At 40.6% G+C, this 21,034-nt stretch overlaps 1 protein-coding gene and 1 long non-coding RNA gene across 3 annotated transcripts in view; one reads left to right on the top strand and one right to left on the bottom strand.

Moving 5' to 3' along the window:
* Positions 1–387: 387 nt before the first annotated feature.
* Positions 388–21,034, top strand: part of LOC122157252 — a 37,033-nt gene continuing 16,386 nt past the window's right edge. For both annotated transcript variants that reach the window (XR_006167816.1, XR_006167815.1), the window contains exons 1-2: positions 388–533; positions 14,994–15,125. This is a non-coding gene — a long non-coding RNA (uncharacterized LOC122157252). The remainder of the gene's footprint in view (positions 534–14,993; positions 15,126–21,034) is intronic.
* Positions 18,061–19,749, bottom strand: STBD1 (starch binding domain 1). The gene is made up of 2 exons (XM_042812777.1): positions 19,474–19,749; positions 18,061–19,377 (listed from the first exon to the last, which is right to left on the bottom strand). The coding sequence occupies exons 1-2, from the start codon at positions 19,721–19,723 to the stop codon at positions 18,557–18,559; spliced, it is 1,071 nt and encodes a 356-aa protein (XP_042668711.1). The 5' UTR covers positions 19,724–19,749; the 3' UTR covers positions 18,061–18,556.

Raw genomic sequence — 21,034 nt, 5'->3', positions numbered from 1 at the left:
TCTCTGAAGAGACTGGTGCAAAAGTCAGCGGGCTTTGATTTTATTAGTGAACTGTTTCTGGCAGGAGGCTTTTGGTGCTCTGAGCCTTCCCCCGGATGGGAGGAAGGTTCGTCACCACTTCTCTCTTCAAAGCAATTCTCTGACGGAACACAGTCAAAAATCTAAGCCCTTCCTTGCCCCCTCCTCACTTGAGAGGATTTTCACCTCCGGGCTCGAGCTCGAAGCCATTAACCTACCTGCACTTCCCACAGAGGGGAGGAACCCACCGCTTGGAGTCGCTCTCGAGCGGCCATTTTGTATCTGAAGCACGAGGCGCGGGCGCCCTCCGGCGGCGCTGAGGAGAGGCGGGCGGAAGCGGGAACGAGGAGGAGGCGGGAAAAGAGATTCTCCTCACAGTGCAGGAGGGGCGTTTCTGAAGGGCAGGTAGCTGGCGCCCGGGCCGACAAAGTTAAGAAAATAAACAACAGAACACCTGGGAGGAGACACGTGGAGGGCTTAGAGAGGCTGAGGGGGATCGGGATAGCCTCGTGCAGGTGTGTGAGAGTTTTTGAACTTTGAGGGGCTGTTGCGTATGGTTGGAGGCGTTGTTTAAATAATAAGGTGGCATTTCTGGTACTTGGGATCGGGTTCTGGATAAAGGCTTTAGTTTTTGTCCATGACGTGCCTTCAAGATGTGTTGGAGGTGTTATTTTTCTTCAAGTTGCATTATGTTAAATGTGTCTGATGGTATTGCTGCTGCAGCTCTCTCTGGCCTGCTCAGTCTGCCAGAGTACCTAGGAAAATGCCAATTAGGCCAATTAAGCCCCCAAACTCTCTAAGCAATCATTTTTTTCTCCCTCACCTTCCCTTGAGGAATAAGATGTTTAAAGAAGTGTGCATCTGCAAATGTAAAAGGGTAACAGCCACCTAATTGTTGGTTAAAAACTTAACAGACAATACTACCAAGTATTTATAAAATCTGTGTTCATCCAGTCAAAACAAAGAATAAGACTTTATAAAGGAGAGGAACCAACTGCCTCAGTCTCCCTGAATTCCTTCTAATCTAAGTTTGAGGAACAAAATTCATTTTTATGGCATAAAGTTATTTCTTAATATGCCAGAAAATAATACAGTAATAAATATAAGGACAGTTCTTTTTCTTCACAGTTTGCTGTAAGAAGGAGCAAGAATATCCAGGAATTAAGATAGCATATATATATATTTTTCTTAGTAGAGAAATTCTGTATCTGGTATCTGTTATTACATGAAACATCATGTTTACTGAAAATGAATAGAATGGCCTGGGTTGAAAAGGACCACAATGATCATCTAGTTCCAACCCCCCCTGCTATGTGCAGGGTTGCCAACCACCAGACCAAGCTGCCCAGAGCCACATCCAGCCTGGCCTTGAATGCCTCAAGGGATGGGGCATCCACAAAATGGAATGAAACAGATTCCGATGTAATAAATTGCACTAATCACTGCAGTCTGTGTGCTTTGTGTCCAAAGTGGAGTAAGTTCTTCCATATGGCAATAGGGTTTCTGCACAAGTACTGGGATATAGTAAGGCCTTATGATAATGAACCTGCGGGAGCAGAATCATTCAGTACTGGAGAAGTCATGTTTGTGAAATTCAATGATTTAACTGTTCTGGTATAGGATTGTTTGTTTGTTTCCTTTAAGACGGTGGTTGGTTTTAATGTTTTTTTATACATAGTTCTGTACCTAGTATTTCAAAGCTTCTCTCAAAGAAGGATCATTAATGAGCTTCAGAGGTAATGATAAACTGAGATGAATGGGGATGATTATTTTTTTTTTTTTTCTGAAGTCTTGATTTGCTCTGATGAATCAAATGAGTGTGATCTAGTTAATTCTGTCAGTATCTGGTGACAGACGCATAGAAGAATGGTCAGGCTAAATGTGCTAGGTTCTGTATCCCAACTCCACATTTTTACACTAACTTTGCTGTTTTGATCTTTTTTTTTTTTTCACATCAATCTAGTATATTTAATTTTCTGTTATTAAATTTATATATATATTCCAAGCAGTACACTTTTTATCAAAAAAGGAAAGCAGTTGAGAAATCTCCTTGACTGTCCAACTGAAGACAACAAAGGAAACACTCTGTAAAGTCAAAGCTCTGAGAAGCAAATAGGCTGATTTGGAGACTGCTGAGAGAGCCATGTCAAATCTTAGAGCATGTCTGAAGGACAAGGAGGGAGCCCTTGAGGTTACCAGTATTTGTGCTGTGTGCAGCTGGAGTGTGAAACAGCTACAGGTGGTTGAGAAGAAAAGGATTATTCAGGTCTTCCAAAACATAAGTCAAATTGTTGGAGTGGCTCAAATGGAGAAAATACAGCTTTCCAAAGAAATCAGTGTCTGGAAACTTAAAATAGAAGAACTTAAGGTCTGTAAATGTTACTGTATTTGTCTGTCAGACTGTTAATATTTCCTTCTTTAAAATCTGCATCTTAGTGTGCTAGCAGCATCTGGTTATAAAGTAAATTTGAGAACATACCTTGAATCCCAGCAATACCAGATTAATTTGTGGCTAGAAAAGAGTAATATTGCCATATTTCCATCAAAAATGAGTATTTTGTGGGTTTAAAGCAGTTACCAAAAGGCTTGTGAAAGCTGGGCTTAGCAAGCTTCCTTCAGTGTTAGTATGGTCCACATGAGTAGCAAAATAGGAAAAGCAAAGTGTTACTAAGAAGCAGCAGGCAGCCAGCATTCAGAATTCCAAACTGATGGCACTATTTATAACTGATAATTTCTTAAACAAAAATTACTTAATGTGGTAGCCTTGGGTCAGCAGCTTCTGAACAACTCTGCTCCACGTAGGGAATTTCACACACTTCTGTGTAGCTGAATATTAGGAGTGCACATGGAGGTAGCACTACAAAAGGATGGAAATCATTTTGATGTCATACACCTGGTAAGGTTAAACATGCTTGTAAGGCCATCAGTTCAGACTCTGAAACACCCTTTTTGCCTGGATTAGCCATTTTCATATAATTGAAATAATGTAATGTGATTTTCTACTCTGTGTTTCTTTCATGCTCCAAATTGTTTTCTGACAAATAAGATTTAAGGTAATAATGATGTTTGCACATCTTTGTGGTCAATTTATATATATATTGTTTTTTATTTTTATATGAGTACATTGCAAAGCAGGAGAAAGAATTGAGAATACATCAAATGGAGGTCACACTGAGCAAGTTAGAATTGGATGAAGTTAAGCTGATAAACATGCCCTGAGAGATTCCATGCATTTTATGATATGAAACTGGAAAAAGACCAGTTAATGAATGAGCTGAAAGCCAGTTGAAGTATGCTAGCTGTCCTTGCAGGTTGTAGCTCCAGCTTGGCTCATCTCAGATAGCTGCTAAATTGAGCTAGTGTTAAAAATAAAATGCAGCTTGCTTGATGACTCCAAATATGGCTGCTGGTACAGCAGAAGATTCCCTTCCAGTATGGGATGGTCAGATTGCTTCAGGGGAGCCGTGGTTTGGTTTTCTGGCACAGAACAATGAAGACAGAATCCTTATTGCAGCCTCTCACTACCCTTGGCAACAATACTTGACTCTAGAAACCAAAGAAGCAGATTTAGTGAAACACAGGATAGGGATGTGACCAGTTTTTTCCGTGTGTTATTTACCAGTGTTAGTGGCTCCTGTTAGCCATCTGCGATCAAACTGCAGTGGAACTTGCATGATAGTGTTATAGTGTTGTTTAAAAGCTTATATCCTAACTCTGTGCACTGTTTTCACAGCTAATGTATGGGGAAGCAGATCAGGGTTCCACTGGAACCAAGCATGTGCACACACAGTTGTCCATGCTCAGCACTTTCTGGGGTCTGAGTCAGCCAGCTCTGAGTTTCTCAGGATGAGGGAAATTTTAGAGTATGATGTTACATTTGCCTTTTTTTGGTTGAGCAACGTGTTGCTGGCCATATCTGCCTCCTATATTTTGATCTGACTGGCATGTAAATCCTAGGACCCTACAGATGAACTGCTGCTCTTCCAGGAGGAAGAATAACTTCCTACTGCTCAGTGTTTTGGCACTTTAGGGTGCAAATTCTACATGTAATCTTTCTCATTGTTAACGTGTGGCAGTTAAAGCTATCTCTTGTATCTGTGCATCCACAGCACCTTAGTAAGCATACCTTTGCCTCGGGGTCAGTTGTAAATAAGCACGGGAATGGTGCCAGGTTTTATTTTAAAACTGAAGACAGAAATCTGCTAGAGAGTTAAAAGCAATCTGACAAAGACTTTTATTTTGGCTTAGAGCTAACTTTCCTATTGAGTGCCCAACAAAAATTAGTTACTAAATCTTCCCATGCCTTTTCGGAGTACGCTATTTAAAGAAGGAAGAGTAACTATTGTAACTATTTAACATTAACTATGTAACTATTTAGAAGACAGGTTAACATTGTTACCGACCATCCATTTTACAGCCTTCAGCGTAGTTCAGTTCAGTTTCGCCTCATTAGCGCAGTTGAATTGTCAAATCCCAAAGATATTCAATAGGTCTAGAGCTGTCCCTGACAGGATTAGCTCCCTTCTGTGGTGTTACGGTGTGCATATTATGGCCAGTGGGATCACATAACCAGTTGGTTGCCGCTTTAATCTTATCATGAGAGGCGTTTAGATATCTTGCATTTCAGTATTTCCACACTGCTAATAATATACAAATAATGGATCTGTATATACACATTGTTGTTTCTATTAAAAAGAAAACACTGTTGTATACACTTCAGTCACTAACAGGCTTATGTCTGAACACATAAGAAGTACTCGGAAGTGTTATGAGAATTGAGTGCTGCATCTTGTGAGGACTACAAGAGAGGGGTTGTTGCAGAGGGCTTACTGTCTGGCACCTGCTTTTTTTTGTTTGATACGATTAACATTCTTCCATAAGAGCTGCAGGGCGCAGGATGCTCGGCAGCTTCTGCCTCAGGCAAACGGCAGCACATAGAGCCTCTTCCCTGCCTGTACTCCGCTGCCCTGCCACCTTCCCAGAACTTGGCCAGCTGTACTCCTCACGTGAGCACCTGACTCACGGTGTGAATGGGATGTTCCAAAGATTAACAATGGCATGACATTTCTGAATGGGAAAGTGCCTGGTGGCAGTGTCCAAGAGCAGTGTGTTAGCACTGAAGATTGAGTCATGTTCTGTCACTTATACATTGCGGGCTCTCAGGTCTTTTTCTTTGTTAGTTACATTTATAAAAGAGAAAAAAAAAACGTAGATTGTAATAGCAATTTATTATTTCTATTACCAATAACATTATAAACTAAAACAATTGAAGGGACTGATTTGTAAGCACTTTATTTTTTACTTTTTTCTTTTATTGCTTTTCTTGTTGTCAGTCGCTTGTGCTTGGCGGTGTTTTCACTACTTATAGTTCCCAATAAATCTGCAATCTTATCTGCAAGGTACGCAGATAATTTTTGGTTTTTTTTCTGATACATCCTTCCTAATGTGATACAAACATTTGTATCAAAAGTTAAAAGACAATTAATTCTGTGAAATTCCTTCAACATCAGGTGCTCTCATTTTGTTTGCTGAGAGTTAATCAATCAATTTATGCTTTAGATGACAGTGCAGGAAGAAGGACTGAAATGAGTGTGAGTGGGTGTGTAATACTGTGGTACAGCACTGACAGGTTGTGAGAGAATTTGATTCAGGGTCTGCTTAAATCTCCTTGGTTCCTACATAAATTAGTCATTCTTTAAAAAATGAGCTGGCCCGAATGCTTTTGAAAGACCAGACCTTAGTTGTAGTTTGGTTTCTTAGCAGGAATATGGAAAAGACAGATCTGATCTGACTCAGAATTGCAATGATCTGTTTTGAAACTGATGATCCGTTCTCAATATAAGCTTTGCTTGAATTGTTATGCTGCCACTGTAAGTAATTTGTTTTAGCAAAAATGTTTCAGCAAATGTTTTAGCAAAAGGTGCCAGTTCTGTGCACAGGTGAAACTTAAGTTAGTGGGAGCAACGCTTTGAGAGTGTAAAATGTAAAAATCTGGAAAATGCAGAGTAACTTCATAAAAAGAATGCTTTTAAGCATGCCTTTGCCTTAAGTCCTGATTAGTAAAACAAAATGATGTTGCATTTTGTCCCAGATGTACTCTGAGATGATCAAGTGGTTTGTATTTGCAGATAGCTCAGCTGTTGTAGGAAAAATTGCCTATAAGACACTCTGAGATACTGGTATTTTTGTCTTTAAAGCTGTATTTGCCCATTATACATTGAGTAACACGTGAGCTCTCAGGTTAAAAAGGAGATGGCAGAGTTGTCTTATGAAAGTAAACTGTCAGTTCTGAGTGCTGGAAAAGCTAGTGGCTGTATGGGAAAAAAATGCTCTCATAATTAAAACCTTACTATGTTTTTGTCTTTGCAACAATAGTAATCTTTTTACAATGTTTATTTAAAACACTGCTGTTAGCCATATTCTCCTTTAGTCATATCTAGAGTTTTTATGTATTGCTGTCTTTCTAGAGGAGTGTGATCAGATTTAGACAGTGTTTTGACAGTCTTAAAGTTGACATGATTTCTTCTCCCTCACTTATTAATTAAAGCTACCAAAACCAACCAGGAAGCATAAGATGCTATTTTGCAAGAAAACTGACCTTAAATTGAGCTAGAAGCTGTGGAAGCTTTCAGCTATTGTTTGCCTAGTGCCTGATACACTTTTTTGTGTTTTTATTTTCACTTAGAACTGCTTCTGTTTATGTAAACATCCTTTCTCTCACTGTGAAAGCAGGCAACTTTTTGTTAACAAACAAATGATAATGGCACACTGAGTTGAAAACCCAATGCAGCACAAATTCTAGTGTTTGTAATGCAGTACAAATAAAGCAGTAAATTTACTATTACTTCCAACTTTGACTATGGCTGTCATAGATAAGAAATCCCATGGAAGCATGACAATTGGCAGTGTCATTTGTCAGCCTGTACTAATTGCTTATTGCCTACATTCTCTGTAGTGTCAATGGGAGAAACTGTTCTTTTCTACATACAATTGCAAACTTATATGGCTCAGACCGGAAAAAATGTGTTTAGGAGAATTTTTCTCTCTTACTGCAGCGTTCTGTTTCAGAACTGACAAGAAAATTCTACACTAAATCACGCTACTTAAATTACAAGGCTTTCTGTCAAAGTGCAGCTGTCACAGTCCTGTTGGTAGTGCTAGCTGTTATGTTCTTCCTACATCTTTCTACGCAGAGATGGTCTAAATATACAATTGCAGTGCAAAACGCTTCTGAGTAAGGGTTGCTGATCCTGAAGAAAGCGTGCAGAAGCAAGCTGATATTCGTCAGTTTAATAGAGAGGAACACACGTTATTTTGTTACTTAAATGGAGGGCTTCTACCAACACAAATGGTGAATGAAGTGTTGGTGCAGAATGTTTCTAGTTGGCTTTGGAAGAGATGAGATTTTGTTGATTATCTTTGATGACAGCTGTGATTAAGCTGTCTTTATTTGTTAGTATTTATTTACTTTTTTTCTCTTGTGTTCCAAATACTTCAGTTGGGAGTTGTACTGTACTGAAGCTGTATGTTAGAATATGATGCCAAATGGCAAGTGTTTATGATGAAGAAAGATTGCACTTTGTTTCAAGCAGGCTTAGCAGGGAGTATTTGACACAGATACAGATGGAATAGCAGAGTTGCCTATGAAAACTGAGCATTTCTACTAAAGGTCAACACTAAGTCCGGTGGAATTTTACTCTCTAGAAACTTCCAAGTGCCTGCCAGTGCTGTACTTAGAATCAGTTTGTCTGTTATTTGGAAATAAATCAATGATCCATTTCTGTTCTCTCATCACTGTACTCTAAGAATTTGCAGTGCCTGAGAAAATACATAGAGCTAAACCTGGAAAAGACAAGTATGTACATTGTGGTAGTCATCTGATGTCATTAGGTGGAATATGGGTTAGAAATCACATTCCTGATAACTGGAAATTGACCTGAAGAAGCTGGATGTAAGCTCTGTTTTGTCAGTAAGGAAAACTGCAGTAGCGTTAGCTGTCAAAATTATAAGTTTATGAAGTATTTTTCCTTCTTCGTGACTGCAGATTGTTTGTACAGAATTCTGTCCTTAATTTTCCAAAGATATGCCTTATTTCAGTGATCTAAATTTACTGAAATTCTATTAAGACTTTTGTTAATGAAATTGTATCAAAATTTTACTGTGTTTTTTCCCTTGAGTATTAGGGTATGGCTGCGTACCATTCATTTTCCTCTACTTAAAAAAGCAGCTTATCTTCAAAAAGAAGTACAATGTAGCAATCCTAATAGCAAGGCTTTTGCTGTGACACTGGCAGCCACGTGTCTTTCCCCGCAGGGAGACTGTGGCTAGAAACTCTGCTATTGAAAGCAGTGTGGAACAGAATTCTTCTGGTCGGTGAGAAGTGATCTCACTTAGATGAGCTTCCTGCTTCTCAAAATACTCATTTGAAATTCAATTTCTAAAGCTTTCTTAAAACTGCATCAGTCATGAACTCATTTATTTTATTCATAATGCTAAAAGCTTGCTGGGAAGTAAAGAACAGAGCTGTAATGTTTATTTCATCCTTTTAAGTAAGAATTCTGGAGCTTGATTACATTTTTTTGCCCAAACAATTACATTTTCATTTACATATATAAAATCTAGAGATTATATGAGAGCTTTACATTCTCAGTGTGGAAACTAGTTAGCCTTACCAAAACTTAGCATAATTTTTCCAGAACGCAAGTTTTGCCATCGTCTTGCTTGCAGGGATCTTTTGTGCTCACGCACTGCATACCTTCAGTCCCAAGATATGATCTTGCCCTTCACATCCTCTATTAAAGTTTCCACTGGCAGCATATATGGTGAGTTCACCATTAGGTAACATTATTCTGTTGCAAACGAGGTCCAAGGAGGCTGATACCAGCAAGCTTAAATGGGCATCTTCTGTGATAGTCATTTGTGAGTAGTGATAATCTTGTGTAATTAGCATGCAGAATACTGCCAGTTGGAGTGGCTACGTTTTCTGTGATTCTGTTAGCATTAAATGGGGAGGTTGGTGGCCCTGCGTGTGACATGGGGGTTGGAGCTTCATGATCCTTGAGGTCCCTTCCAACCCAGGCCATTCTGTGATTCTGTGATTCTAAGTTGCCCATATCCTGTAATTAAGTATCTAAATACTGATGAGCTTTTGAGAGGAATCTGGTAATCACGGATTCTTCTAATTTTATTGAAAGCGCTGGGTAGTCAGCCACTTTTAAGAAGTGGTGATGTTAATTTAGTAACCTAAATAGAAATGTTAAGGGAATAGCTTTGAAAATCAAGATTTGAAGATATTGTCTTAACTTTCTTCACCTATGTTGCTCATAGATTTTTCATTCCATGAAGTTTCTGTGAAATTGCTTGCAGATGCTGATAAATTATTATCCTGTAGTATTTAAGCCACTGTTTTTCAGAGATAAGTTAGATCTCTTCTGTTTCTCCTGAGTTACTGCTGTGTACCTTTTAAAACTTTTAAATAATTAAGTGCATACTGTTAGCATTCCAGCAAACCTTCTACAACATCCAGGGATTTTCCTGGCTTTCAAAGTAGCTGTAAGCATTGTTTTTTCATAGAAGACTCAAGAAGTAATTATACAAAGAAAATTTGTTAGAAAGACCCAGAATTCTGTTCAAGATGTCCCGGGAAGGATGGTAGAAGTAAGAAAACAGACTGTGAGAATAAACAGAGGAGATTCACAGTAAATCTTCCCCTTGATTTTGCATTCAACCTTTCTTTATGTAAGCAGTGCTTACCAAAGACATGAAAATATGTTGCATAATCTGTTGATCGCATGTTTGTATGCATAGCTTGCCTTTTTTCCTATGACTCTGCCAGAAATGCAAAGTGTAGCAATGAGTTAATGTAAAGGAAGAAAAAGGCAGACCTGTGCGTCTTTTCTATTTCTTATACCTAAGTAATGAGATCCAAGTCAGCAGAAACATACAAGGAGAATTAAACTGTTATGAGCTACAATATTCCCATGAGCCTTGGTTGGAAGTGGACACTGAGTAGCCAACAGAAATATGCAGGCACTACTTACTGTGAGGAAAGCACACTGGCCGTTTTGCATAACAGTCAATTTAACCAAAGCAATTGCTTTGCAAAAAGGCTGTAGTCTTTTTCTAACTTGGCTACTGATGGAAGGGATCTAAGAATGCAGTAAAGGGAAACCCAACCCTCCAACTGTTATAGAGACAGTGTAAACATTTGAAACAGAGTGTATGTTCAGGTATGTTCCTGCTGCTCTTTGCTTGACCATCTCCTAAGAGGTGCCATCTTCTCAGCAGCTTCTCATTACATATCTTCCCCTACAAAGTGTCTCCAGCAGAGAGATGGAGAGAAGAATCTCCAATTCACTTGCTATTAATTACACCACCTGATGGCTTTGCCACTAGCCCCAGCACCTTTGGCTCCTGCGACTGCCTGTGAGGAAGGTGGCTCTCTAGAGACTGCGGTCGCAGCTTTTATCTCTGGAAAACACAGGCTGTCTCTGATGTGTTCAAGTAGATATTTTTCCTGTAATGAATGAATTATGAATAAAATACAGAAACTAGTTAATATGCTACACAAAGGGAAGGGAACATAAATGCTCTGCAGTGTGGAAGTTTAGAACTGGTAAATTTCCTTATTCAAGTAAATGTATAGGATTTAGGGTTGCTTAGTATCAGTATTTCAATAGTAGGCAATAGAGCTGTTCAGTACCAATATTTTTGATAGCTGATAAGGTTTCTATAACAAATCTAAAAATGTCCCAGAATTTGCTGAAAATACAGATGTAAGGCTGTGTCTTTATAGCCCTTAAGCATTACTTTTTCCTGCACTACAAAATATATAAGGATGATGAGTGTTTTCCAGGTAGACTATTAATTTCTTGTCATTGAGCCAGGCTGTCAGCTCTACTGTATTACTTCAGTTTACAGAAAGACTTCAGTGAAGGTACAGAAGGAAAAGCAAGTAGGCTACTGACTTTTCACATACTTAATTACCAAATGCCATTTGAAAAATGTTATTTCCTTCTTTCTTCAAGTCTGAAAACAATAGTTTCTCTTAGTGTGCACATAAGCACTTGCAGGTAGCAGAGTAAGAGATACAGAATCATAGAACCATAGATTGGCTTGGGTTGGAAGAGCCACTAAAGCCACTGAAGTTCCAACCCCCATCACCATGAGCCAGTTGCTGTCCACTGGATCAGGCTGCCCAAGGCCCCATCCAGCCCGGCTTGAGCATCTCCAGGGATGGGGCATCTACAGCTTCTCTGGGCAGCTGTGCCAGCACCTCACCACCCTCTGAGTAAAGTGTTTCCTGCTAACATCTAACCTGTATCTCCCCTCTTTTAGTTTAAAACCTTTCTCCCTTGTCCTATCACTACCAGATGGTATAAAAAGCCAGTCTTCCTCCTGATTATAAGCTTCCTTTGGAAAGCTGCCAATGGAAGGCTGCTATGATGTCTCCTCGAAGCCTTCTCTGGTCTGAACAAGCTTAGATCCCTCAGTCTGTCTCCACAGGAGAGATGCTGCAGCCCTCTGAGTGTCTTCATGACCTTCTTTTGGACCCATACACCTGGCTCTAAGCTAGTACTGGTGCAGCCAGAAATCTGACATAAAAAAGACTAATTTTTCCTGCTTCTCAGCTGGGTTTGTTGTTGTATTTTTAACTGAACTTTAGCATGTTTGCATTGTGCTGCTATCATATAAATGCAAGCTTTGCAGTCACTTCGTCTTTTTGTGTTTTGGGAACACTGGGATCTTCTTTCTAACTGAAGAGATACATCTAAAGCAGCTGGGCTGAACAGTCATCCTGACTAGAGTATGAGTATTTTTGCTCATTGGCCTTTCCTGCTTCTGGCTGGTTGGCTATGCAAAGATGAGGTACATAGCTGTTAGCTAGCCTGTATTATTAATGCATGTCTAACTATTAAGAAATGCCTGTTCATTCAAGGCTACAAAACCAGGTGAAAACCTTACAGATGAACAGCCAGGGTGTGAGAGTTTACCAAATATAGTCATATTATATTTGAAACATCTGTATTCCTTAGAAACTGTTTTTGTTACCTGCCAAAGCACTACCTGCATTTTTACATGATGTAATTTTAGATGTACTTACTTTACTACATCCACTTGTACATTATTCTACTCACTGGAGAGTAATTAGATTAACTACATGATGCATTGTTGCTTAGCCCCTGAACACTAATAAGCTTCAAGATCCTTAACATTCCAAACACGGCATCTGGTCGGGGTGCCATCGTGTGTTGTCATGTCCAATTATATGAAATTTTAAAGGAGGTGATGACTCTTACAGAAACTGAAAGGCAATGACAGCAATGGACTCCAAAACATTGTTTCCCACTGTGCCCTTAGAAGCATATCCTTTCCTCAACTTTGTTTTTTAAATCTGATTTGACCACAGTGACCGTGGAGAACTTTTCAGGTTCTGTTCTTGCTCCCTTTGAGCTCACTTGTAAAACCATCGTGTATCCTGGCTATGATGGCAGAACACCAGGTGAAATGCAATTTCTTTTCTCTGTGTTTTTTCTAGCTTCACATTCCAATCATTCCCACTTTTCCCTTTCAAGTCTCCTTGCGTGCATTTGGGAAATGGTTGTTTTCCTACATCATACAGTTCACATATGTCAGGGATCTGAATTACGTAAAAGTATTCAATTTATTTCCATGAAGTATAAGGTAAAGGTTCTCAATTTTATTCTTCACCAGTGCTAACATCCTTAGGTAGCCTGTTTTCTGTATCCTGCTTTACAAATGTATATACAAATCTATAATGAGATTAGTTTTTAAAAAGCCTCTTATGTGCACAATGAGCAATCCTTTGTCGTGAGCATGGAGCCAAATGTATTGGCATTGTCCTGTAAGAGAGATTTTAAAACATATAAGATTTTGCCATTACTCCACCATTTGGCACTTGGGCTCCAGAAAGCAGATTATTTGCTGTCTGTCCATAACTGGGCTCATCTTTCCTGCATCTGAAGAAGTGCAAACCCAAGCTATATTTGTAAGATCTTGATAAATACAAAGTGTAAAGGGTGGAAGGGTATTAGAAAGCTCCAGGAGTCTGCTTCTGAGGTCTCAATCGTTTAAACATAAGCTGGTGTTCAGCTAATCTGTTCTTTCTTCTATTTTAAGCTTTGGCATCAATGATCAAAATTCAGGAAATGAAGATTGAGAAAGCAAATGAAAAGGAGAATAAAGCTATTAAGTGATTAAAGTGAAGATTTGTATACATTGATGACTACTTTCATGTATGTTGTGTTTAAAATACACTTTATTTTTAAAGATGGATAATGAAGGTTCTTGTAGTTTTGCGATCCTTACCAGGACACTCTTTACAGTTGTTACTTTTAAGTGAGCGGGAAGTACAGAAGAGTAAATATACATTTAAATACAGGCATTTCCACTGGCATACATTGCCAGTAGCCATGTGCTGTGGGTGACACTGGTCACAAGGCACTGCCAACTGATTCATGTTCAAGTAGGAGTTTTCTTCCATGTATTCTGGATCTTGCACACTATTTCAGGTTCTCAAAGTTAGTTTTGAACTGGTTTGTTGGGCATGTATTTGGCATTCTAAATTAAATCCTTTCCCCTTCACCTCTATAATTAATGTTACTAGTTCCATAAATTCCAGTTAATCTGGATGTCCCAGAGCTACCAAGTGTTCCCAATTTAAGCAGGAAACTCAGCCATGGCTCCTGTTAACTTTGTAGTAAATACAGTGTTTTGAACAACATCCCTATAATTGCAAGACTGCACAGATTTCATCCTATACCATGATTCCTTCCAGCAACATGATGACTCACAAAATGATATTTTTGGTGTAATTTTCACTACCTGTTATTGTATTTGCTTTGATTTTTAGTACAAATGGAGACAGATTAATAATGCTTCCCCTTCAGAGTCTACAAAAGGTTCTCTGAAATGTCAGTTGTGGAGGCTGTTGCCTTATTAGCAAAGGACCTCTTCCCATAAGCACTAGAAAGGGCAGGATGTCCCCTTGCAATAATTGGTGTGCAAACACACAAGAGGGGCTGAACAGTGTACCTGGGTCAGCAGGAGGTGGCACTGATGCAAGATTCCTAGCTTTAGCAATTTTCTTCAGTCTGTTTTTTGAAAAGCAATGATTGCCTTAGGTTTGTGGCAGCATAGAATACCGTGCTTGAATTTGAAGGGTTTACAGTCAATCTGGTGATTTTGTCCAAACCGTGACATCAGTAGTCCTGCAAAAGTAGCTTCATTAGCACAAGCCCATCCAGATACAATCTAGGTTTTGTTGCCTTTAAAGCTGTGCAACTTATACCCAGAATATCAAACCTCTGAGTTTGAATTTAAGGTCTCTTTGTGAAGGAAGAAGAGATCAGTGAGTTGTTCTGAATCTGTCTTTAGTTGTTGTCAGCAGTATTTTGATTGAATTCAAGTAATTCTTGGTATTTTTCAGTCACTTTTTTTCCCCACTGGCTTTTTTTTTTTTCTTCCAACAGCATTGCTTTAGTTAAAACATTAAAAAGGCACCCTTACTTTCCTACGAATGGGTTGTGTTGAAAGGATAATTTATTTTAGATGACTTCTGTATCAGAGTTCGTGCACGTATTTGACAGACCTACAAAGTTTTACATAGAAAAGGTGAGGTGTAGAGACTGAGATCAGCAAGTTGTAAAAGGTCAATGAAAAGTTCTTGTTTGAGTTCAAGGAGTCAGTCCAAAAGTAGTTTCAAATGGCTGCAGTCTTGTGAGAATAGAAGGGAACAGGTGGAAAGATACAAATTGCCAGAGAAAGGAGATCTGCCAAGCAAAAAGCTTAACATCCTCATGCTGGAATCTGACGGAGGTGGGAACAGGTCTGGGCTTCCAGCAGAGGGACTGGGAAGGCCTAGGGGGAGATAAGGAGCCACACACACAAGGGTCCAATGTATACATCCTGGATTTTACAACACAAATAGCGCCTTGTTATTCCATGTTGTACAGGTGGATGACAAGAGGAGAGTAAGGCAAATGTTGACCGCATCAGGACACCACAGATGGCAACCGACACACTGCAGATAAAATCTAGCACCAGCCTAGCATATTTGAATGCATCATGTAAAGCATCTCCACAAGGTAAGTTTAACTCCCAAAGAAAATGTGTGTTGGGTACGGTTTTTGCAAAGGCAACTGCAAAATAAATAGGAATCAGACAAGATTCAATGCAAGTTTCTGTACAAGATTTAAAACTTGTTAGTGTTCAGTAAGAGCCCTGTCCTCATCCAAGCTGCTGCTGTCTGCTCAGTTTACCCTCCAGGGATACTATTTAGCATTTGTATACCAAACTACTTCACAAATAAGACTAGATTGTATTTCACCTAGAAGTAATCACATTGTCTAATAGTTTGTTTTCAACAGCCTGAGCTGGTCATTGTAAGCTGTAGGACTTGGGTTGTAGTTTCTTTGCCAAGCTGTGAGGCAGTTTATTATCTGTTTATAGAAATTCTGAGCTGCTGATTGCTAGATCCACATAATAATAATCTTTTTTTCCTATATAGCTTCATTAGTTTCACAGCTGGGACACTGTTATACAGGTACCGAGCCATTCTAGCATAACCATTTTCATGCAGTATTGTCTTTGTTCAAATCTATGTTGTTGTGGTTCAAACAGGCAGACAGCTAAACCATGCAGACATTTGTTCACATCCCCTCCACATGCATCCTGCTGTGGGCTGGAGAAGAAAAACAGAAAGTGCAAGAGCTCATAGGTTGAGATAAGGACAGTTTAGTAAAGAAGAGAGAAGAAAGGAAAAGTAACAACTATTCCATTGCTAGTGTGAGTCAGTTGTCCTGGTTCTGTCCCTTTCTAGCTCCTTGCTGGCACAGTGGTATGAGAAGCTGAAAAGTCCTTGACAGACTTCATGCAAACACAGCTCAGCAACCAAAATGTCAGTGTGTTATCAACATTGTTCTCATCCTAACTCCAAAACACAGCACTATACTAGCTAATAGGAAGAAAATTATCCTAGTCATAACCAAGACACGTTTTCAGATTTGAATGAATAGATTGTCCAGTAATGAGGAATTGACTCTCTGAGAAGTTAATAATCAACTGCAGTATTAACAACGCAGAAATCCAAATTTCCTTTTTTCCACCATACAAATGGCGTTTCACTTATGTAGCCTATGTCCTGCAGGGCAAGCAGTGATGTGAGTAGGATGATAATTTAGATTTCACAGTAAAAACACATTGCACATCACTGTAGAACCCAGTTCAATCATTGAGCAAGATGATGAAACCATGAGGACTGTATGTGCCACCTCTTGGATCAAAGTGCATGGTGTTTAACTAAAATATTGCCCTCAGTTTGAGAGACTTCTCAGGGTTAGCCTGTTTGTAACACGTTCATTATTGCATTAAGGAATCTATTCTAGTGTAGGTCAAGTGGCTTTCTGGTGAATACCTTAATCTAATGCCACCATTAATCTTCTCAGATAAGCCTACAACATATTGGGTATGTTATTCTCTTTATTAGGTAAGAGCAAAAAATGCAGGTAAGGTTCAAGGCAATTCATTTCTACATAGTTCTTATTCAGTTGAAGCCATATGCTACCGACTGAAGCCTGCACAAGTGTTTTATGTTCACTGGCAGTGCACATGGACAGAACTTAGCTTTCTGCTAGCACATGGTAAGCACAGTCATAATTAAAGAGGATAAATAGTTGTTACAAATAAGCAGTAGCCCCTTTGATGAAATGAGTCTCATGCTAATACTTTTTAAACCTAAGTTATGCTAAATAGGTCCTAAGCCTTTTAAATTCATATAGTAAATGATTAAGTCCCATTTGAGTTGTCGGTTGAGAGTTCAGGAGCACTGTGTACACTTCTACCTGTTTAAGATCACTGAAGTAGCAGCAATCAGCTCCTGAACTGTCAGCTCATTCCTCCCCCTTAGTGCCCAGTCACTAGTGACCCCACATACCTTCCAGACCCTACAACACTTCTCACACTGAAAGAGGTGCTTTTCATCCTAGGCAAGCAGTAAGCAAAAAAAATGCAGCAAGTCTTGAATTCAACTCTCACCCCCATTTCCTACCTTATTCTCAGGTAGGAAAGGTCTCTTGAGGAAGGAAAGCAAACTTCCTCACCTGAATCTTCAGGTTGTTCAAGACAACCAGCAAGCAAAGATAATGTCGTTATCTGAAGTAACTAACTTGCAGAACAAGTTGCTCTCATATATATATACGACCAATGGGAGGGGCTTGGTTTACCTGAGAACACAAACTAGCTCAGAAACAGTCTAGTTCACCTACTCAGACGGCTCCACCATGTAAAACAGGAAAACATAAGCAGAGACAATGAGCTTTGCAATGGGTTTTTAAAGTGTATGTTCCAAACCTCCAATGAAACTATGCTCTCCAGAGCAGGTTTGTTGTAGTGAAGGGATATTTGCAAACTAGGTTCCTCGTTTTTGGGAAGAGCTTGCTGCAAGAAGCATCGTATTTGGAACTAACAATATGAGAAGCAGCCAGTGGGGCAGATCTCTTATTTTTACAAAACAGAAGCAACAAGTTGATGCTGGAAGTGTTCTACATGCTCTGGCTTACTTAGAAGGCTACTTAAGCTTTCACACAGTAAAGACTAGTCTTGAAACAAGCATTCCAAGTATTTGTTAGCCACAGTTTAATGTTTTCACAAGCAACATATGCCCTGGAAGCACATGCTATTTCAGGAAAAATCCTATCCCCTGATTATTACAACAGCTTTAGTTCTGTTTGTTTTTTTTAAAGCCTGTTCCCACTCTGACAAAGTAATTTATTAAGCCCAGACAGTTGTTTCTGACCTTCACTCTCTATCTCACTGTGATGATACAAGTGAAAATAAATAAATGCAACTGCCAAGCCTTCATTTGAGCTGGGGTGCTTCCTAGAGAGCAAGGAGTAAGAAACAAAGTACTTAAACCATTGTCACTCTAAAGAGTGCCTGCTACTTTTCAGGAGTCATTTAGCACTAATATTTCCAGTCAAGGAATCCAACTCTGTTCTATGCAATTTATAGACAGTTCACAGGTTGTGTTATAAAGGACCATCAGTCTGAAAGTGTTTATTGCTTACTTGATACATTACATAAGTTACAACATTTAAGCTCATCTTACAGTGTAGGTAACCATGCTTCTTAGTATGCTTTTATAGCCCTAAGCCATCAGCACAAAGATGCATCCCACAGCCCCACTCAAAGCAGCACAAACTGTCAAGGGTCAACTCAAGTCCAGGGTCCAGAGTTAGAGACAGGCAGCAGCTCAGAATGCTGCTCATGCCTTCATATCCTACTTGGCACATCTTCAGAAGATGGCCAACATTGGTTTTTCAGGTTGCCAAGTGACTTCCAAATCGAGGGGGGGGGAAAGGGGAGCAACCAAGATCTACTGCTCACACAGTTTAATCAGATTTGATATGGGACTTACGGAGCGGCGCAGTCACAAAGGTATCCTACTGAAGAGGGGAGAAAGCTTAGGGGCTCTGTGATTAATCTAAGCAGGTTTAGATAAGCAGTGTCCAAAATCCAGTCAGTGGTATCCCCACCACTGATGAGCGATTTGATCTTCGTGTTCGGTCACTAGGGTCCTATTACTGCATTCCTCCCAACGTGTGACCTTCCCGTTCTCCACCAAGATAAATTTCCACTCTACTTTGGTGTCCACCGGCAAGGTGACAGACTCAGACCAGAAGCCATCCTTGTCAGACTTGAGGGGAACATAACTGTGCCACTGCCCGAGACACTCATGGTCACCGGTAACACCAATCAGCTGAGCAGCAGAGTGTGTGATGTAGTGCACACGGAAAGTCACGTGGATGTTTTGAAACATTGGGGGCACCGCTGCAACTCTCTTTGCTTTCAAGTCCCCATCAGAGCAGTCTCCTTGTTCCCATTCTTTGCTGTCTGAGTCTTCCATGCTGCCATTCTGACCAGCCTCCCCCCAGTCCAGGTGCTCAGAAACAACTTCCCAATCTTCATGGTCCAAGTCACGGCTCTCGGCTGGCTGGCACAGCTTCTCCTCACTTCTGTCCTTACAAACCTCACCAGAGGCTCCTGCCAAGTTCATCACGCACCATCCCTCACCCGCCTGCCCCACCTGTGGTCTCGATTCTCCCTGGCCATCACGTTCATCAGCCAGACGCTGCCCAGCGTCAGTCTCCGAGGAGGTGACACACTGCTTTGGCAGCAGTTGCTCAGTCTCTGGAGATTTAGAGGAAGCCGTACCGCTCGGGGTATGGTTGAGTTCACTCCCTGGTGCCGCCGTCAAATCCTCTCCTGGTTTCTGAAGGCTGGACAGAGCAGCAGCCTTTGCCTGCCGCAGCACTTCCTCACTGCTCACCAGAAGGTCCTCTAAGAACAGAATTAAAACAGGCACAGTTTAAGCAAGACACTTACCTCAAGCCCCCGCGGGTGGGCACGGGCAGCCCGCAGTCCCCAGCCCGCTACCTGCAGCCTCCGCCTCTCCCCTCGCCTGCTGGACCGCCGGGGCCGCCTCGCCGCCCTCCTCTCCCCGTCCATCGTTGCCGCCGTACCAGAACCAGGCGACCAGGGCGGCCAGGAGCCCCACCACCAGCGCCGGCCACAGCCCCGCTCCCAGCCAGCCCCAGCCGCGGGCCTCGGCCGGCAGAGCGGCTGCGGGCAGGCGCGGGGAAGCCGGGGACTGCCACAGCACGGGCGGGCCGCGGTCGCGGGCCATGGCCGGACGCTGGCAGTGGGGCTTCTTCCTTCCCTGTCCCGACCGCGGCTTTAAGGCAAGCTACGGGCCCGGGAGGAGCCGCCCCTGGGGCGGGCCGCGGCTTCCCACAGCACCATTGGGCCGCCCCTGGAGCGGGCGGCTGCGAGAGAGGTAGTGAGCTAAGGAACAGCTGAAAGGTTTACGTTGTGGGCAGAATGCGTGATGATCTTTGTTTTTGAAAGAAAGCGTTCGCGACTGGTGAACCTTGAGCTGTAATAACCGCAGAAGTTTGTGCAGTTGAATGGTGCTGGTGGTGGAAAGCCAGACTTCCTCTGGTGTCCCTGAAGAACTCAGTTAAACTCGCTGCTAATTTTGTAACCTGTGCGTTGTGCTCTAATGCCTACAATTGGATTTTGCGGCATTGTCCTGCTCTTCCATCATCCTTGTTCCTAAGCTTAGGAAGCTTTTTTGGACTACCAGGGCTTCAAATTCTATTAGTACAGAAAATAATTGACAATTATTTAACTTCATATTCCTACCCAGTTCTGTTCCTCTTAGAGTAATGATGTCAAATCTTAATTCAAAGTGAAACGGTTACACAAGCAAATCTAACATTAGCTAATCATAAAGTCTAGTAGATGCAGTTTCTGACTTTGTAGTTCAGATTAATAATCCCAGAGTGACAAAAGTGTTAAAAAGTTTATCAGTCCAGCAGGGGCTGGGCTATTAGCACCAACGATTTAACGCTAGAGAAGGAGTTACAGAGGCAGTTCCAGACAGTTTTACCACTGTTTGTTTGTTTGTTTAATATCCTTTCTTTTTATGTGAACAGAGCTGTTGATTTCTAAAGGCCACTGATGAGATTTGATCATCAGAAAAGAGAACAGCAAACCTCTGAATAACTATTTGCAGTGTGTAAACTTCTTAATCTTCCTGTGTCGTTAAGAGCAGTGCTACCTCAGCTTAACAGGACAGTAAATGTCACTCAGATTTATAGAAGCACAGGTGTGCAGTCTTCACAGTTAAGTTTCCTGGCTTATGTGCTATATGGGGGCCTGTGTGAATATGCAGAATTAATTGTTCTTTTCTTTTCTTTTCTTTTCTTTTCTTTTCTTTTCTTTTCTTTTCTTTTCTTTTCTTTTCTTTTCTTTTCTTTTCTTTTCTTTTCTTTTCTTTTCTTTTCTTTTCTTTTCTTTTCTTTTCTTTTCTTTTCTTTTCTTTTCTTTTCTTTTCTTTTCTTTTCTTTTCTTTTCTTTTCTTTTCTTTTCTTTTCTTTTCTTTTCTTTTCTTTTCTTTTCTTTTCTTTTCTTTTCTTTTCTTTTCTTTTCTTTT

This window comes from Centrocercus urophasianus, unplaced genomic scaffold (genome assembly GCF_019232065.1).
Source record: "Centrocercus urophasianus isolate 14NV4802_14NV808 unplaced genomic scaffold, USGS_Curo_1.0 seq_13, whole genome shotgun sequence".
Classification (NCBI taxonomy): Eukaryota; Metazoa; Chordata; class Aves; order Galliformes; family Phasianidae; genus Centrocercus; species Centrocercus urophasianus.
The sequence above is the reverse complement of the archived record's forward strand: the minus strand, read 5'-3'. Positions and strand labels throughout refer to the sequence as shown.

Excerpts from the sequence above, each read along its gene's own strand:
- STBD1 (XM_042812777.1), bottom strand. The coding sequence starts at position 19,723 with ATGGCCCGCGACCGCGGCCCGCCCGTGCTGTGGCAGTCCCCGGCTTCC. Across the intron at positions 19,378-19,473 it reads GGGAGAGGCGGAGGCTGCAG|AGGACCTTCTGGTGAGCAGT; the intron begins GTAGCGGGCTGG and ends TTCTGTTCTTAG.